Here is a 17,950-nt window from a genome sequence, read left to right as displayed (position 1 = left end):
AATCTGTCACATGGTTGGGATCGGGTCATCAAGCAACTTCCTCATCGATTGACCTCAGATGACCCTAAATCATCCACCCAGCTGAAGGCCTAAGGTTTTGGCCGAAACGTCGGTGATTCCATCTGACCAAAAAGTGAGTTTTTCTGGTTGACCAGATTTAATTATCTACTAATTAATAAAGGTCCGATCTTTTTACCTTTCTGATGATTTTCACAAAGTTTCTTGTCAATTGAGTTGTGTATATGATAAATAATGACATTTTTTGAATGTCATCTCATGATGTTTCTACTTCTGAACATGTGATGTCAATTTTGCAAGTTTTTGTAATTCTTTTACACACAATGAAAACATATTTTGTAGTTTATTTCATGGATAAAAATGTACATGTTTCTATCTTGGAATGGTGCAGTGAAATTTCTTGAATAATTAATTTCAGCTGTAATGTATAGATAAAATATTGTTTAGAATTTCTTAAATAAGTTCAGTATGCATGTAGGCCAGTCCAGCTGAAACACTACTTACTTCTTTCAAAAGTTCTTCAGTTTTGAAAAACAAAAAGCAAAATATACAATTCTGTATACTTTAGCAAAAATATAACATTTTGAGATTTTTAAAGAGGAACCATTTATATATTTACATATATGTGACCCAACGTGAGTGAATGAAGGACAAAATTAAATTATTGTACATTTTGTTAATTGAGACTTTTTGCATTGTCATACAAAGTACTATATAAAAATACATATTTATTAAAATGATACTTCAACCATCTCTGTCATTTACGGTTGCAAAGTTATGATTGGTAAAAGATCATGGAACTTGGACATTGTGAAATACAAAATTATACAGAGAAATACTGTAAATATGTATTCTACATCAGTGGCATTATGACACATATGATAATGTTACAAGCTCAATGATAATGTTACAAGCTCAATAGGCAAGAAAGAAATGTGTACACCTGAATGTGGCATTAGGAGAAGGCGTGCAAGAATTGTAAATAACTGAAATTGTATATTACTTTGGAACTGAGTACAAAATACAATATTTTAACATATGTTTTAACTCTCTTCATGTGGGTGTCGACTGCAGACGACAAGTTTCAATTCAAAAATTCTTTTCATGTTGAAGCGTATGGCCATCATGCAAAGCATTAAAGATTCAGTATTATTCAAATCCCTCTAGAACTGTCCATCAAATGTTACATTTTGGTAATGTTGTTCCTGTTTCTTGACCCCTTTCTTTGACCCATCCACACCTTCTCCTCCTCCATTGCCCCCTTCTTTGACAAGTGGCTTTGCACCTCTATCGATATATGTCTTGGGTCGTCCTCTACCAGCTGGCTTTATCTTGCTGACCACAGGTGGTGTTGATTTTCTCTTAGCAGATGGGCTTCGCTTAGATCCTGCATCATTCACACCGTATGCTGCTGGCAATGTGGCCTTTCTTATAATTGATGGACTGACTTGTGATGTTGCTGCATCTACTGGTAGTGTGAATGTTTTTGCACTTGATGGATTTCCTCTGTATGCTGCCCCCTCATTCTTGCTAAATACTGGTAGAGTGGCTCCTTTTGCAGTTGCTGATGGAGACACATTATTTACTCCAGATGACGCTTCATTCTTGGAGGCTTTTGAGGCTTCACTCTTGGAAGGTACATTTGAAGCACCTTGAGGCATGTCATCCTTTGACGATTTCTTTTCTTTTTCTGTCTCAGACTTTTTCTTGATTTCTTGTATGGTTTCTTGGTTACCGTAGATCACGGCATCATCTTGTTTTTTCTTCTTTTTTGGCTCTTTTGGCTTCTTTGTATCTTTCTTGACGTCCATCACATTCTGGTAGCTTTTCTTGCTTGCGTAGTCATCAAATGCTTTCAGATACTCCAAGATGGTTTCATAGCAGAAGAGATACTTTGCCTACAATGGGGAACAAAATATAGTATATGAATACATTTTTTTTCTGTTTTCACAATTGAAAATGGTAAATTGTAAAGTGCGGTGAAATTAAAGCCATAGTATGTGACACAATATGGTCCATGGGGGCCAAAGGCGGCAAATTTAAATTTAAGGTAAAGGCAAAAATATGGAGTAAAAAACAATAAAATACATAAGAAAAATAGACATCGCAAAACTTCAGAACTGTAGAACCAAATAATGCCAGACATTTTAAGTACATGATAGCCCAATGTTTGTATAAGGTAATCATTATAGTAACTCAATTTTCAAAATGTCTCCTTTGGCCACCATAGAGCAGACTGTGTCACACAATGTCAAATTTTTCTTAACTATATATACTATTAACAACAGTTAGTAATGTTTTCTGGTCATTCTAAACCAAAATAAACATGGCAAATGAAAGAAAGGGAGGATTTTATGTCTTGAGATATTATTTCAAAATTGCTATGTTGTCCTACAAATATGACATATTTTGCTGATTTCAAATTAAGTGTAAGTTAGAATGTTGGTAAACATTATAAATGTGTCAAAAATCAGGTTTGGGAAAAAATAACCAAATACATTTTTTAAAAATGACGGGGCGGCGGAAGAAGAAGGGGCGGCAAAAACGAAGGGGCAGCAAAAAGAATTAGTAAATAAAAAGGGTTGAAAAATTGGATAAAGCATAAAAAATTTTGAAAAAAAAAAAAATTGGCCTGAAACCTTTTTTTTTTTGCTCTTCACTTTTTCAAACGACCGAGAAAAAAATTGGGTCAATCTTTTCGGGCTGTTGAGGAAGGGGCGGCAAAATTGAATTTTCTTCAGCCCCCCGGGGTTGGGTCGGCCACGGTACGTCACTGATTATGGCTTTAATCTGTGAACAGCAGGAAGCAGAAACCTGTGATAATACTTAAGATCCTGGTAGTTTTTGGGTTTTAAACATAATTAAAAGGAATATGTTTTATTTCTTTCTGCCACAAAAATTCTTTTTTAACAATTGAAATGAGCAATAGAAATGGAATACTTGATATTTCCTTTTTTCAAATCAAATCAAAGGGACTGCTACCTTTTGATCTGGTGTGGATAAAGTTTTCTGTGGATAAATTTTATCCCCAACAGGCATGAGTTATAATTAACTCAGCCTCTTTTTTATCCAGATATTTTTTCCTCATGTCAGAGACTACTACAGACTCATCATCACCCGATAATGAGGGCCGATCATACCATGACGTACGATAGATGAAACTGCTACGCACACACAGCTTATGTAGGCGAAGGCACCCAACACTTGCATGATTATTAGGCATGCACGATTGGCCCTCATGAATATACGAGAATTCACAGCATATAAAGCACATGACTCTGACTGTGGATGGATAGTCTGTAGTAGTCTGTGGTAAAAACACTTACTGGTGTATCCACCATATTGGTTCTATGAATTCTCAGCTGTTTGACATTTTGCAGGACATTTGCTCCTTGTTCCTCTCTCACTTGGTCTAGACATGTCTGGATGGTGCAGAAGGCTCCTGTACGTCCTGCAGCATTCCTGTAGATAACAATAAGACAAGTAACAATGAATATAAGGCAGCACATTGATTCTGTGGATTTCAATCTGATCAGAGGCACTGGGTTGAATCAAAGGAACCATAAACAGTGGTCAGGACTAGAGTTTTGTGTCATCAAGGACTTCATAACACACCACCTGAAATAGGAATGTTGCACTTGTGCATAATATGTGGTCATCAGTAATAGGCATACATGTAATTCATCAGTGTGTGGGGGATGTATTTGTAAACACTGGCAAATGAAATTTGTGTGTAACAGCAGACACACAGGAAGGACGGATGTGCACGGTTCGGATCCTGAACAGTATAAATAGATCATCATGCATTATAAAAAAAATAATTTTAATGCCAAAAGGTGGGTAATGGGCATTTGGTGCAAAGGTGGAGCAAATTTGCATCAAGAGAGCAAAAATTGGCATTTTTAGGCTAAATTGCCAAATATTGATATTTCACTGTCCACATTGGCCGTTGTTTACATAAAAGTGTGGGTGTGTGGGAGAGAGAGAATGAGAGAGCGATAGAGTGGGTTGTACTTACATGCATAGTACAACTATAGGTCCTGGTGGGTCCAGTGTTTTCTGCCATTTCTCTACAGCTGATATGAGTTGTAATATCCCTTCTGATGTAGCAGGTCTCTCATCGTCTTTAGGCCATGTTGTATACTGGAAATGACGCACTGGGATGGGACTCTTGACATCCTAAAAAAGAGATGAAATACAACAACTCTCAAGCTATAACAGAATAAGGTAAAATTAAATTTTATTGTCTGACAACTATAATGTTATGTACACATTCCAAATATTGTGATATCATCTTTGAAGATGAGGTCCCCTTTAGCATTGTTTCTCTTCTTTACAATGTAGACTTTGGTAGCCATAGAACTAAATGGTCAAAGCTGGGATAAAGCAATTGAAACTGTCATACTAATTGTTGAGTTATATAAAACTGTTAGCATGATCATGCTATAGTCCGTATGTCTTCCTCGAGTCAGTAATTTAGATATTGTTTTTTATTGTATCTCTAAAAGTGATGATGGTAATCATAAAAGTAAACATTTTCAGAAAGGAAATGTTGCAAGGAATCCAACTAAACAAATTCCTGCAAAAATAGCAGTTTTAGAGAAAATCACAAAATTTGAGATTACTTTACTGCCTCAAGGAAGGCAACTAACTACTTCATCGCCATTTCTCAACAACACCTAGGCCTACTTTTTATTTATTTTTTTAATAAAATGTATGACATTAGATTTGATCTGTAAAACTTTCAGGTTTACATTTTTAAGGAAGGAAGGTTTAATGTTTAAGTCTTGCATTGTCAAGATTAATGCATAACCCACAGATCTTTATGAAACTTCTTAAGGGACATAATTATACACATAAATTTATGTCTTGTGCTTAAATTACAGAAAAAACTGTAATTGTATCCGCATTATTGTAATATTTTGTTATCAATGACACAAACTACATCTATGCAAGCTACTCACCTTTATTCAGTAGGCTATATGAAAAAACTCAATGAACATTAATATTCCATCACCAAATGCAGATGTTATATTAAGCAAAATCCTGCTGCGATAAAGGCAAAATAGTATTAAATACAATGCTGTTCTACACATTGGACAACAAGATCTTCATCAGTTTTTATCATGCAATTATTTGCCCATATTTTTGTTATTTTGTTGGTAGAACTGTTGTTATAACTTGGCTATTCCTCCTCTGAACACTGGAGTGAAACATTGCTATGGAGGTGAATGGGAAGTTAACAGAATTTGAAATGTCAGCAGAATAATGTTATGATCATCTCGTAGCCGACATGAGCAATGATACATTTCAGCAATATGCAAATTTGACTAATATTTTGATAGTATGAATTAATTCTCATGTTCTGTGACTTGATTGTGATCTCAAGTATGGTCACAAATACAGCAGCGAAGATCTTGATATTTGTATAGTATGTTAGTTCACTAAAGTACATATGTTGAACAAATAATTAACAGCATCCTCTGATGCAAATATTACACCATTCCGCCACTTGGCAAATTGAACCACTTTGGGTGACACTTAAACCACTGGCCCATGTAATTAAAAGTGAACCAGCAAAGGCTTGCTTTGTGGTAAAGACATAAATATGATAGGCCTACTAATGGATACAGTAATGGAATAAACATCAGACATGACAATGAGATAATGAATAATGATGCGATAATGAACAGCACAGCAATGATGTAAATCACACAGGTTGGAATGTAATTTCACCTGCTAAGATAATTGCCCGACTTATTTTTTGTAATTTTTCAAAGTTCAAAAAATGGTTGAAGCATGCATTTAAACATATTTATTCACGAATGTTTGAACAAGAACAAATGATAATGAGTCAAATTAAAGGAAATGTAGTAACAAAAAGCCAAATAATTTCTGCCACATATAAGCCAAACAAACTTTATCGGCGCACTGATAGCCTTTTTTTTTCAGTTTTGAATTGCCCCTGGGCTAAATGCTAGGAGATCATTCGTGGTTGACTTACTAAAAAAGTTTGTATTTTAAATATGCAAAGTGATAATTTGTTTTCATGTCATACTCTATTAATGATTTCAAAATGGTTACAAATTCAATGCATTTTGAAATCATTAAGGGCTGGGGTATGAACGTTTGGACAGTATTTATTTTGAGACATCAGAGCACATAGACATATCGAATTGCATTCTGAAAGAATGTCATTCTGATATCAAATAATTTTGATTTTTGAAATTCGCAATTTAATACACATTTTATGGCAAATCATTAAAATTGATATTTTTGATATTTAACAGTACTTGAAGTAAACTTTATAAATCTGATGATTTATACTTAAAGTGTATGTAGGTGGGATGAAAAAGTCAATTGAAAATTTTGACCTTTTTCAGATTGAAGATATGGATTTTTTTCCCAAAACACCACAAAAAAAGGTCTTTTGGGAAAAAAAATCCATATCTTCAATATGAAAGGTCAAAATTTTCAATTGACCGTCGGCTTTTCCTCCCTGCTACATACACTTTAAGAATATATCATTAGATTTATATAATTTACTTCGAGGACTGTTATATATCAAAATTTGAAAAATATCAAATTTTTATAATTCGTCATAAAATTTGTATTATATTGTGATTTTCAAAAAATGAAAATTATTTGATATCAGAAAGACATGCTTCATATTCAGAATGCAATTCGATAGGTCTGAGGTGCTCTCATGTCCTACAAAAAATACTGTCGAAACGCAATAAACGCTCATTTTAGATCCCTTAATAGGACATGAATAAAAAGTATCACTTTGCACATTAAAAACACAAACTTTTTTTGTAAGCAAACCATGAATGATCCTAGCATGTAGATCCAGGTCCAGGGACACTCCAAAACATCCAACGGATAACCTGAAGTAAATTTCTGGTCACCCAGGTTATAATGGTAATCATCATACACAGTAAACATAGAAATGTCTTAAAATGTCTTTTTTGTGTGTGCAAATTAATCAAACTGTTTTAAAAACATATAAAATGTCTGGTTATATAAAGGTCAAAATAAACATTTAAAAATATTTTGAATGGAATAAATGTTGACAAAATAATTTTACTGCACAATATTATTTTTTCAAACATTAAAAATATATTTTGTCAGTACTAAAATAACATTATGTCAAAATATTTCGCAGCAATTTTTAAAAACTTTAAAAAAATGTTTTAGAATCTTTATATAACATGACATTTCAACATTTTCTGGCAACTTTTTCTGCTCCTTTGAAAATGTTACCAAAATGTTTTTGTATTTTCTGGGTGTATTTGATAGTGTTATTTCCTATACTGAATATCTAAGTACTAAGAAATTATAGTTCCCATGTTTTGCTCCCAAAGCTAGCATGTTATTACACTACACATGGCTTTATAATTGAAACATATTTCTTGCAAGCCTACAGAAAATACCCAAAATTTGGTTTTCAATTGATGGGATTGAAAACGTTATTCCCATACACCAGCATAGTGACTTACCCTTTTGGTATAGACAAGTCTGAGTGTTTTGATCTTGAAGTCTTGTGTACTTTCTTTCTCCATGAGGGACACTGAGAATGGTCCATATTCACTGGTGCCTTCATCAGGCCAATACTGGGGGCAGTCCTGTAGGGAAACAAAAGGATAGCAAACAATTCTGATTATTAGGATTGCTGATGTCACAGGTGGACAAAACAGATACAGTCTTCCATGCTTCCTTCTTTATATGAGATATTGAAAATTGAACCTTAATAGCTTGTCCCTTCTTCTATGAAATCTGACTTCTATGGGAAGACAAGTAGGCCTATCATTATCTCCCTATGAGCAAATGTGAAAATGCCTGGTCAATACTGAGGTATGGCATAACCTCTCTCTCTTAAACTCCATTTTATCTACAAAACCAGCTCATTGTGACTATTTGGGCATACAACATTCCCCAAACAACATTACCCAACTCAGGCTCCCTCTGTAACATGTCATTGTGATAACATCCAACCTGCATGTGAATTCCAAAAAGGCTAATAGCTCTGTTGCTTTAGTATGGTATCCAGAGAGGTTGCACCAGCAGCTCATATTTCACGCTTGGTCCAGCCCTTTGGGATGGCCTAACACTCTGCTCATGAGGGCCACAGATTGTAGCTACATATGCACAAATGGGGGGCGAAGATACCGCATTAAAGGAGGATGGTCAAAAATTTAATTACCTTCATACCCCCTTTCCACCTATAGAGTTTCATTCTTGTACTTTAATCCCTTTTGATATGGGAGACAAAAATGTAATTTTGAAGGTCCATAGAATATTGTGTGAGTAAGAAATGGATTTTGAAGGAGAAAAAGTGAGGAAGATATGAGAATGAGACCATCTTCCTTTCCTTTAGGTGTTTTCTGTCAGATATGCCATCTGAGATGGGACTATGTTTCAATAATTCCTTCAGAGCAATATTATTAAGGCTTGTCTTTACCTCATCCTCTTCATGGTACATAGCATTGAGTTGTACAATGTACGGTTGTAATTATAAATTACCCTCAACTCTGGTTCTGTAAGAAACAATAGCATTGTTCAATACAGACCTATTATAAGAATATCTAACATAGTCTCATATTCTTACCTCCTCCTCATGGTCCATAGCATTGAGATGTACAATACTTGTACAGTTGTAATCATACATCATTCTCCATATATCAACTACTGTGTGTGTTAATGGCATCTGGGTTGATATGAACAGGTCTTTCTTCTTGTAGCCCTATAAAAGTTAAAGAAAATGAAAGGTATAAGATGCAAGCATACACCAGAAAGGAAATATGCACACAAACTTCCATGTGCAGTCAGAATTAATAGGTAAATTTTCACGGGAAAATTTTCTGGACACGTGACACCCATGGGCGCAGACATATTAGCATTATGGAATGTGACTCCGAGCACAGCGGGTGTTCTTCCAATGTATTTGAATAGGAAGAATTCTTCCTCTGAGGCAAAATAAGTTACTTGTCGCAAGTTAATAATGTTATGGTAAGAGTTTCCGTAGATAAATATTTTTTTCCGTAGATAGATATTTTTGAAATTACGTTTTGATGATATTGTGAAAAAATTAAGATAACATAATATTCAATAAATTTGCAATGCACAAATTTCTATCAAAATTACGGTCAAAAATACTATTCCAATTCAAAATTACTAAGACTTGAATAGCGAGGTCACCGCCGGGGGTCAGAGATCAGGCTCGAGGTTACACTCACATTGATACGCATTGGTGACGTGTCCAGAAATTTTCCCGTGAAAATTTACCTATTAATGTTGACTGATGTGGGTACCCTATTTTTCCTACTAATTTAACCTCTGATAAATTCTGAAATCAACATCCTCACTTTGCAGGACCTTTGTCATCTACACTGATCATGTATTTGTAATATGCTTGTAGTGACAACTGAAAAACTTACCATATGTATATCTTAGACTCATGAAAAATATTCTTGCATGACTTTGGTTGTGCACTATAACATGACTGCCTATCGGCACATGTCTTACCATGCCTTTGTGACAGGATTGTTGTCTGAAGTTTTTAGAATATGTGACAACTGCACAGTCTCAGACCCTAAGATTCTGAAGAAACATCTGACACTTTTTAAAACAAGTTTTTCAGTTGTCAAGCCAGATAGTAAAAGACTTGAGGGTGACAGTCTAGCAGACAGGCAGTATACCTGTATGTAACTCCCTCCACCACCACTACCACACACATGTTTGAGTTTCTTTCCACTTAAAGTTTTTGCTATTATATGGACTGGTAGATGTCTCATTTTAAGCCATAATGTTCGATCTGCGTCAAATTTTAATTTTGTTATTCTTTATTCAAAATGTTGAAATAATATTAATAATAACTGCCGGGAAGAGCTGCTGTCCATTTTAAGCTGAAATAACAATGTAAAGTGAAAGAAATCCCACTGGTAATTTTGGCCATTTAAAGTCATAATAAAAAATTATGACTTTATGTCAAACTTTGCTATGTTGACCTACAAACACAACAAATTTGGCTGATTCCATTTAGGTGCAAGTTGGGACATGTGTAATCAGGTTTGAAAAAATAAATCAATTTTATATTATATGCATCACCATATGCTAATTTGAGTCAGGGGTTACTAACCCTAACCCTAACTCTAACTCTAACCCCAACCCTAACTCCTATAACCCCGGACCCTAATTAGCATGTGGTGATGATCTGTTTTAAATGAAACATCTACCTGTGGACTGACCCCATACTGGTAACTGTGTCCAATGCTTTAAATGCAAATTTAGGTTGCTCTGGATCTAGAAATACCATTCAGGAACTGCAGACATCTGCGATTCCTGTGTCTACAAATGCACACATACCCCAACAAAGATCCCCACAGGCAACAAACAAATAATTGGAATATAGCTTTTTATATGAAATAGAATATCAACAGAAAATTTGATCATCCTCATTTGAAACTTACATCCATGAATGCAGCATTGATATATGGACTCATGTCATTGTCTTCTCTAGATGTCATCAGGTATGGACGACTAGAATCAACTGAAAGACAAATATGTACTTGATATTAAACATGTGTACTGTACTTTTTCAAAAATAATTAACATTAATTTGTATGATACTTTATGGCAAGCTTGTTAATGTGATTTCTTTAAAAGTATCTTGTTTTGGGGATTGAACAACCATGCATACATAACATTACAGTTGGTGCTATCTACCAAAAATATCATGGGTACATGATCAGAATATATTACAACTGGTATTATATCTGAAGATAACACTGGTATATGATGAGAATGTATTACAACTATTGCTATCTACTGAAGATAACATTGGTACATGATCAGGATGTATTACAACTGGTGTTATCTACTGAAGATAACACTGGTACATGGTCAGGATGTATTACAACTGGTGTTATCTACTGAAGATAACACTGGTACATGGTCAGGATGTATTACAACTGGTGTTATCTACTGAAGATAACACTGGTACATGATCAGGATGTATTACAACTGGTGTTATCTACTGAAGATAACACTGGTACATGATCAGGATGTATTACAACTGGTGTTATCTACTGAAGATAACACTGGTACATGGTCAGGATGTATTACAACTGGTGTTATCTACTGAAGATAACACTGGTACATGATCAGGATGTATTACAACTGGTGTTATCTACTGAAGATAACACTGGTACATGATCAGGATGTATTACAACTGGTGTTATCTACTGAAGATAACACTGGTACATGGTCAGGATGTATTACAACTGGTGTTATCTACTGAAGATAACACTGGTACATGGTCAGGATGTATTACAACTGGTGTTATCTACTGAAGATAACACTGGTACATGATCAGGATGTATTACAACTGGTGTTATCTACTGAAGATAACACTGGTACATGATCAGGATGTATTACAACTGGTGTTATCTACTGAAGATAACACTGGTACATGGTCAGGATGTATTACAACTGGTGTTATCTACTGAAGATAACACTGGTACATGATCAGGATGTATTACAACTGGTGTTATCTACTGAAGATAACATTGGTACATGATTAGAATGTACTACAACTGGTGTTATCTACTGAAGATAACACTGGTACATGATCAGAATGTACTACAACTGGTGTTATCTACTGAAGATAACATTGGTACATGATCAGAATGTACTACAACTGGTGTTATCTACTGAAGATAACACTGGTACATGATCAGGATGTATTACAACTGGTGCTATCTACTGAAGATAACACTGGTACATGATCAGGTTGTACTACAACTGGTGCTATCTACTGAAGATAACACTGGTACATGATCAGGTTGTATTACAACTAGTGTTATCTACTGAAGATAACACTGGTACATGATCAGGATGTATTACAACTGGTGTTATCTACTGACGATAACACTGGTACATGATTAGAATGTACTACAACTGGTGTTATCTACTGAAGATAACACTGGTACATAATCAGAATGTACTACAACTGGTGCTATCTACTGAAGATAACACTGGTACATGATCAGGATGTATTACAACTGGCGCTATCTACTGAAGATAACACTGGTACATGATCAGAATGTACTACAACTGGTGCTATCTACTGAAGATAACACTGGTACATGATCAGAATGTACTACAACTGGTGCTATCTACTGAAGATAACACTGGTACATGATCAGAATGTATTACAACTGGTGTTATCTACTGAAGATAACACTGGTACATGATTAGAATGTATTACAACTGGTGCTATCTACTGAAGATACTGATGCTTTCTTCTGAAGATAACATTGGTAGGCATACATAATCAGAATGTATTACAACTGGTGTTATCTACTGAAGATAACATTGATACATGATCAGAATGCAATACAAGTGGTGTGACAACATTATTAACTTGGTCCTGGTGATGTCACCTCAAGCCTCTCATGGCAGTTTAAAGATAGCAGCTGGGTTGGACATCCGGGTACTGCACTTTCAACACTTTCTAAAAGTGGGGTTGGCTCAGCAGTTTGTTGCATGGATAAGAAGTGCAATTCCAGCCCATGTGTACATGCCCTTATTTAGCCTAAGTATGCACAAGTTTACAAAGACACAGCATGTTTTTAAAAAGGCGCCATCTTGCTTTCACTGTCCCACCCGCCCATTTGTCTACTGAAGATAGCACTTGTAAATAGCTGCATTATGGGGTTTGCTGCTATCAACAGAAGACAGCATAATACGGATATTAGTGCTATTCACCAGGCTTTTAATGGGGAGAGGGATAGTCACATATAAAAGTTGCAGGCATGCATATGAATGCAAATGTAGTGATGGGTGGTTTTGAAAAGCAAAAAGCCAATACGTGAATGTGTAATTTCATAGGAAAAGATTGTAAATGCCAATATTAAGATGCTCAATTTAATAGAGAAAGATTTGGGTTTTTTTATCAGGCCCATCACCAACCTGGAATACTATCCCCAGATCTCAGTTTGGATAAGCTTTCATCCTTAAGACTGCCCCGTGTTCTGTCTGAACTGAAGTTTGGTGAAACAAGTTCCAGAATCTGTAAAAAAATGGAGGCATCAGGATTGATTAGCTTGATGAAAATAAGACATTGAAGATACAATATAGCAATGTCACTATCATGTCTATGCCAAGCCTTGCAGAATCCCATGCCCGGCAACCTTGGCCAACCAAAATTTGATCTCAGGCAACCAAATACACAGACTGACCTGGATTTTAAATGACAGATCAATATGTTTATGATCAAGATATTTCCACATTAACTATTACTAAGGCAAGCCCCTCAAAAAGAAATAATATGCATTCTTAAACACTTGATAATGTTCCTGCAATCTTATTGGTTCTATTTCAACCAATCGGAGTTGCATAGCAACAACACTCAGGACTGGTCGATTCTAAGCCCTAGGTAATTCCTTGTAAATTGTAGGATTTAATTTGATTAAAATTTGGTATACTTATGGATAATCTTCTTCTTCCTTATAAGTGCTGGCCTCATATGTATGAGTATTACGCACTGAGTACAGACAAGCTGTACTTAATTATTACTCTGGAACCTAGAGAAGAATTTAATTTGAATTGAAGTGTTTGAGAATGAGAATACAGGTATTGTTTTTAGCCACTGTCATGTACCTATTGTCTCATATGCGACATCATTATTTTTGGCATAAAACAACGAGACAAAGTCGAGTTGTTTTACTTAAAATAATGATGTCGCATGCTACACCTTGTCTGATTGCTGACTACCTTATCATGGTTTAAGGTGAATAAATGTGTGCAAAGACAATTGTAAATAAAATATCAAGCCAGGCAAGTGGATTTCTAAGTGGATTTACCCGATGCAAACAACTAAAAATAGAAGCATCATCAAAGTGACTTAAAAATTTGAATGCAATTATTGCTAAGGTTTAAAAAACAAGAACTAGGAAGGACATTTAAAAGACAAATTTAAAGTGTGTGATTGTCAAAAGTAAGTGACATGCACAGCAAGATGTGTTATATGTAGCAAGTTCAATCCACTACAACTGCACTTATGAACTACACTTATCAAAACCCAAAAACTTACCGCATATTCATCTTCTAAGTATGTGTTGCCAGTCTCTGGGTTCTGTTCTTGAAGTGATTTCAGTCTATCAGCAAACTCCTCTGCTTTAACAAATGAGTTCTTACAGAATAAGTGCTCCAACATGGCATCATGAACATATGCATATTGCTCCTGGGAAGGAAGTATGGAAGTTGCAATGACAATTATACAGGAAGTGATACAACCAAAACCACACAATAGGTTTTTAAAATTCTGCCCACTGCATTTGATGTTATATACCTCACCTAAAAATTCCTGCCATCTGATTGGTTAAAAACATGGGCATAGTTTTGACTATGCCCGCAAAAGTAACTATTCCCTGTGCATAGTTCTGCGTGTGCTTTGTTCCCAGCATGAAATGATATTACGCACATGTTAATGATTTCGCTCGTTACTATTACGCGGAAATCACAGATTGTAATTTGTGCTGTTCGCATTAAAACTAAATTAATTTCTCTTCCCAAAATCGATGCTTTTAACCAAACAGATGACAAGAATCTTAAGATTTGGTATATAAAACATAACATAACATAGCATAACAAATATTTACTGCTTTTTATCAGTTCAGGGCATGATTAAAATTATTGGCCTGCGGTGATCTCAAAACGATGACTATACCCCTCGGCTATGCCTCGGGCATAGACATGGTTTTGTGATCACCTTGGGCCTATAACTTTGACCATGCCCCTCATAGCAGCAATATTTGTATAATATGGCATGGTTGCATATAGGGTTTCCTGCCATCATTACATGTATCCTCATTTCTTCTTCATCAGTCTCCCCGTGGATCTCTTCATCAGTGTCCCCTATCTTATTACCAGAGTGTTCTCTATAAAGTTGTGTAACGTAACTTGTCGAAAATTACATGTAGGGGTACAATGCGGCTTCTGAGGAAGTGTCACCAGATTTTGGACCAGATTGACACAGCAACACTGTGTGGGATTTTTATCGCATCCGGATCACCCTAAACAGGTCTGTGTTGTGTGCATCTTCTATTTTCACCCTTGCATCTTCAAGAGACCCATATCTTACACCCTGTCTCCCTGACGTGACTCCCATAAATCTTGTGTCCACCCATGGAGCCTCTCTTGGATTGAGGCTGTGATGGGCAACACAACAACAAAACAAAATAATTCTTATTTCACTTACCGATGTTTGGACTATGTTGGCTCTATTGTTCCTCATACTGAATACAAAGTTGTAGATATCCACTTGTCCTCTGTGTTCAGCCATTTCCATCATGGCATGTATGCCTATAAGAGCACCTGTACGCCCTGCACCAGCACTGTAATATGGGAGGAAGGAAGAAGGGATGAAAAGGATGAAAGAAGGAAAAAAAATTGCCGCCTTTGGCCTCCATGGATCGTGTCACATATTATTATTGATATTAATTAGAGTATCTTAAATCACATGTAACATGCCATTTTTTAAATTTTATATATATATATATATAAATCAAATACAAATATTACCTGCAGTGTATGAGTAATGGAGCCTTCTTGTCCTGGTAATGTTCATTGACTTCTTTCAGGAATTGGAGGACTGGGGTACAATGCTTAGGTACATCCTTATCTGGCCAATTGACATAGTGGAGCTGAACCACATTGCGAGTACCTTCTCCCTGAAAATATTTCAGATATACAGTGTAGTATTGAGCAAAGCTCGTCATGTGATAACCCAGATCAATAAACCAGTGACCATCAGTTTGAAAAAGACACAGAGTCGTCATGTTGAAAGCTCACATAAGTGAACAAATTTAGTTGTAACTGTTTAAACTCTACCAATATGAATAAATCTTGTTTCTCGAAACAGTTGAAAATAGCTCATCTTTGGGTAGCTTTCTGTCTGCAATTCTCTAGGCTTTCTTCAGCCCCTAATAAACACCTGGGGGCACTGTACAGTGCAGTAGTGTAGCGTGAGTTATCCTGAAGGAGGGGGCACTGACCATTATTGGTTGGCACTGGGCTGATAAGCCATTTTTCAGCAGTTTTCCTATGGGATTTTCTAAATGTTCAACTTGAATCAATGGGCCTAGGGCAATATGCCACTGATACAGTGGGATTAAATCAGATGTTCTGAAAGATAGTAACATTTGTTGAAGAGATAGGAGACCCATGCATTTGATTGGTTTATTGGATTATGATCTAAAAAGGCAAATTTTACTTGAGATACTTGACCACAATAAGATTCACAGATATAACAGTCATTCACAGATATAACTGTTCATTGAGCTTAATTACAATCCTGATAAAAAAACATAACATAACAAAACAACAACAAAAACAAAACATACCAAGTGACTGGCCAATGCATTAACAAATAATTTGCTATTGCAATAGATACCAGTTATTTCCCCATAGGCATGTATGTAGAGGCTACTTTTATTTTTATCATCTTCATTTTGAGAGAGAAATGTCTTTTGGGCATTTCAACCATATTATGTCTGTGTAGCCATTTCACACATCCACCTGATGTATTGAACCTTTCAAACTGGACTTCTCGTAAGTGTTATACTTACCTCTTTAGTAATAGTGAAAAATCTCAAAAGAAAGTCTTCATGTTTCTGCTCTTCTCGATCAAAACTGACAACAAAGTCACCAAAGACCTCATTGCTGCCCTTCTCGGGCCAATATTTGACACATTTAAGCTGCAAGTAAAACAAATAATAATAACACAGCATTAGTTCACTGATGATGTAATAAAATTTTTCACCACAATCAGCTAGGAGGTTTTCATATTTTTATCTGTCCTTATTAACCCTAACCCGCCTGAATACTACAAAATACTACTTGATATATGCGCTGTTCGTGCATGCATCCCATGTGGTGTGATGACGCAATCGCCCTAAGTGATATATAGGCACGCCGACCGAGTGCTTGGCATGCGAGGGGTCTCGGGTTCGAATCCCACCCAGAGCAAAGAACTTCTTTCCTTCTTTTCTCTCTTTATTCTTTCCTTCTTTCCCTTCCCGTCGCCAAAAGGCCCTTAGGCGGTTAGGGTTAGGTTACCACTATCGAAACTCAGTATAGGCTTCCTTAACCCTAACCCGCCTGAATACTACAAAATACTACTTGGCATGCAAGGGGTCTCGGGTTCGAATCCCACCCAGAGCAAACAAGAGCTATATAGAAAGTCATGCGAGACATGACACACAAGCCGACCTGTTAATGGGTCAAGTTTGAGCAATTTAGAAATTTGACCTTTGACCCCTAAACTTTGACCTTTGGGGTCATAAATATTTTAACATGTTTAGAATGTCGTAAGAATAATTCCTGTTGAATTTGAGCTCGATTGGACCAATTTCAAAATTTGACCTTTGACCCCTATAACTTGACCCTTGGGTCACGGATGGGGTCAGCTGCTCTTGCATTGTGCTTAGGATGTCATAAGAAAGATTCCTGGTGAATTTCAGCTTAATCGGAACTTATACATGGATTTTGATTTTTTTAAATTTTTGATTGACCTTTTGACCCCTTAATGACCTTTGACCTCAATGAAAAAAACCTTATGTACAATCGACAAAATGCATTGTTCTAATTTTAATTAAAAAATTCTAACATGTTTAGTTCTCGAGATAAAAATTCTTGAAGTTATTCAGCTAAAAACAGGAAGTGACCAGTTAATGACCTTTGACCCCCAAAATAAAAATACCATGCATACATCAGGGAACACTGATTCATGTATGATGGTTATATTATTCTGGTCTGTTTATCTTTTGAGATAAAAATTTTTTGAAAATTTTTGATAATTTTGGTTTTGACCGAAGTAACCCCTTAATGACCTTTGACCCCAAAACTGTAGGCATCCTAAAGACCCTGT

General features: G+C 35.8%; 1 protein-coding gene across 1 annotated transcript in view; it reads right to left on the bottom strand.

Annotated features, from left to right (window-relative positions):
- Positions 1-922: 922 nt before the first annotated feature.
- The window catches only part of LOC140146590 (uncharacterized), a 43,434-nt gene continuing 26,406 nt past the window's right edge, over positions 923-17,950 (bottom strand). The window contains exons 10-20 of the mRNA XM_072168493.1: positions 16,650-16,778; positions 15,604-15,752; positions 15,281-15,416; positions 14,114-14,263; positions 12,991-13,090; positions 10,488-10,567; positions 8,627-8,761; positions 7,518-7,643; positions 4,037-4,197; positions 3,345-3,480; positions 923-1,916 (exon numbers count right to left, since the gene is read on the bottom strand). Of these exons, the coding sequence (XP_072024594.1) occupies positions 1,182-1,916; positions 3,345-3,480; positions 4,037-4,197; positions 7,518-7,643; positions 8,627-8,761; positions 10,488-10,567; positions 12,991-13,090; positions 14,114-14,263; positions 15,281-15,416; positions 15,604-15,752; positions 16,650-16,778 (2,037 nt within the window). The 3' untranslated portion in view covers positions 923-1,181. The remainder of the gene's footprint in view (positions 1,917-3,344; positions 3,481-4,036; positions 4,198-7,517; positions 7,644-8,626; positions 8,762-10,487; positions 10,568-12,990; positions 13,091-14,113; positions 14,264-15,280; positions 15,417-15,603; positions 15,753-16,649; positions 16,779-17,950) is intronic.

Source organism: Amphiura filiformis, chromosome 1, assembly GCF_039555335.1.
Source record: "Amphiura filiformis chromosome 1, Afil_fr2py, whole genome shotgun sequence".
NCBI lineage: Eukaryota > Metazoa > Echinodermata > Ophiuroidea > Amphilepidida > Amphiuridae > Amphiura > Amphiura filiformis.
Note: the sequence above shows the minus strand (reverse complement) of the source record. Positions and strands in the feature narration are given on the sequence as shown.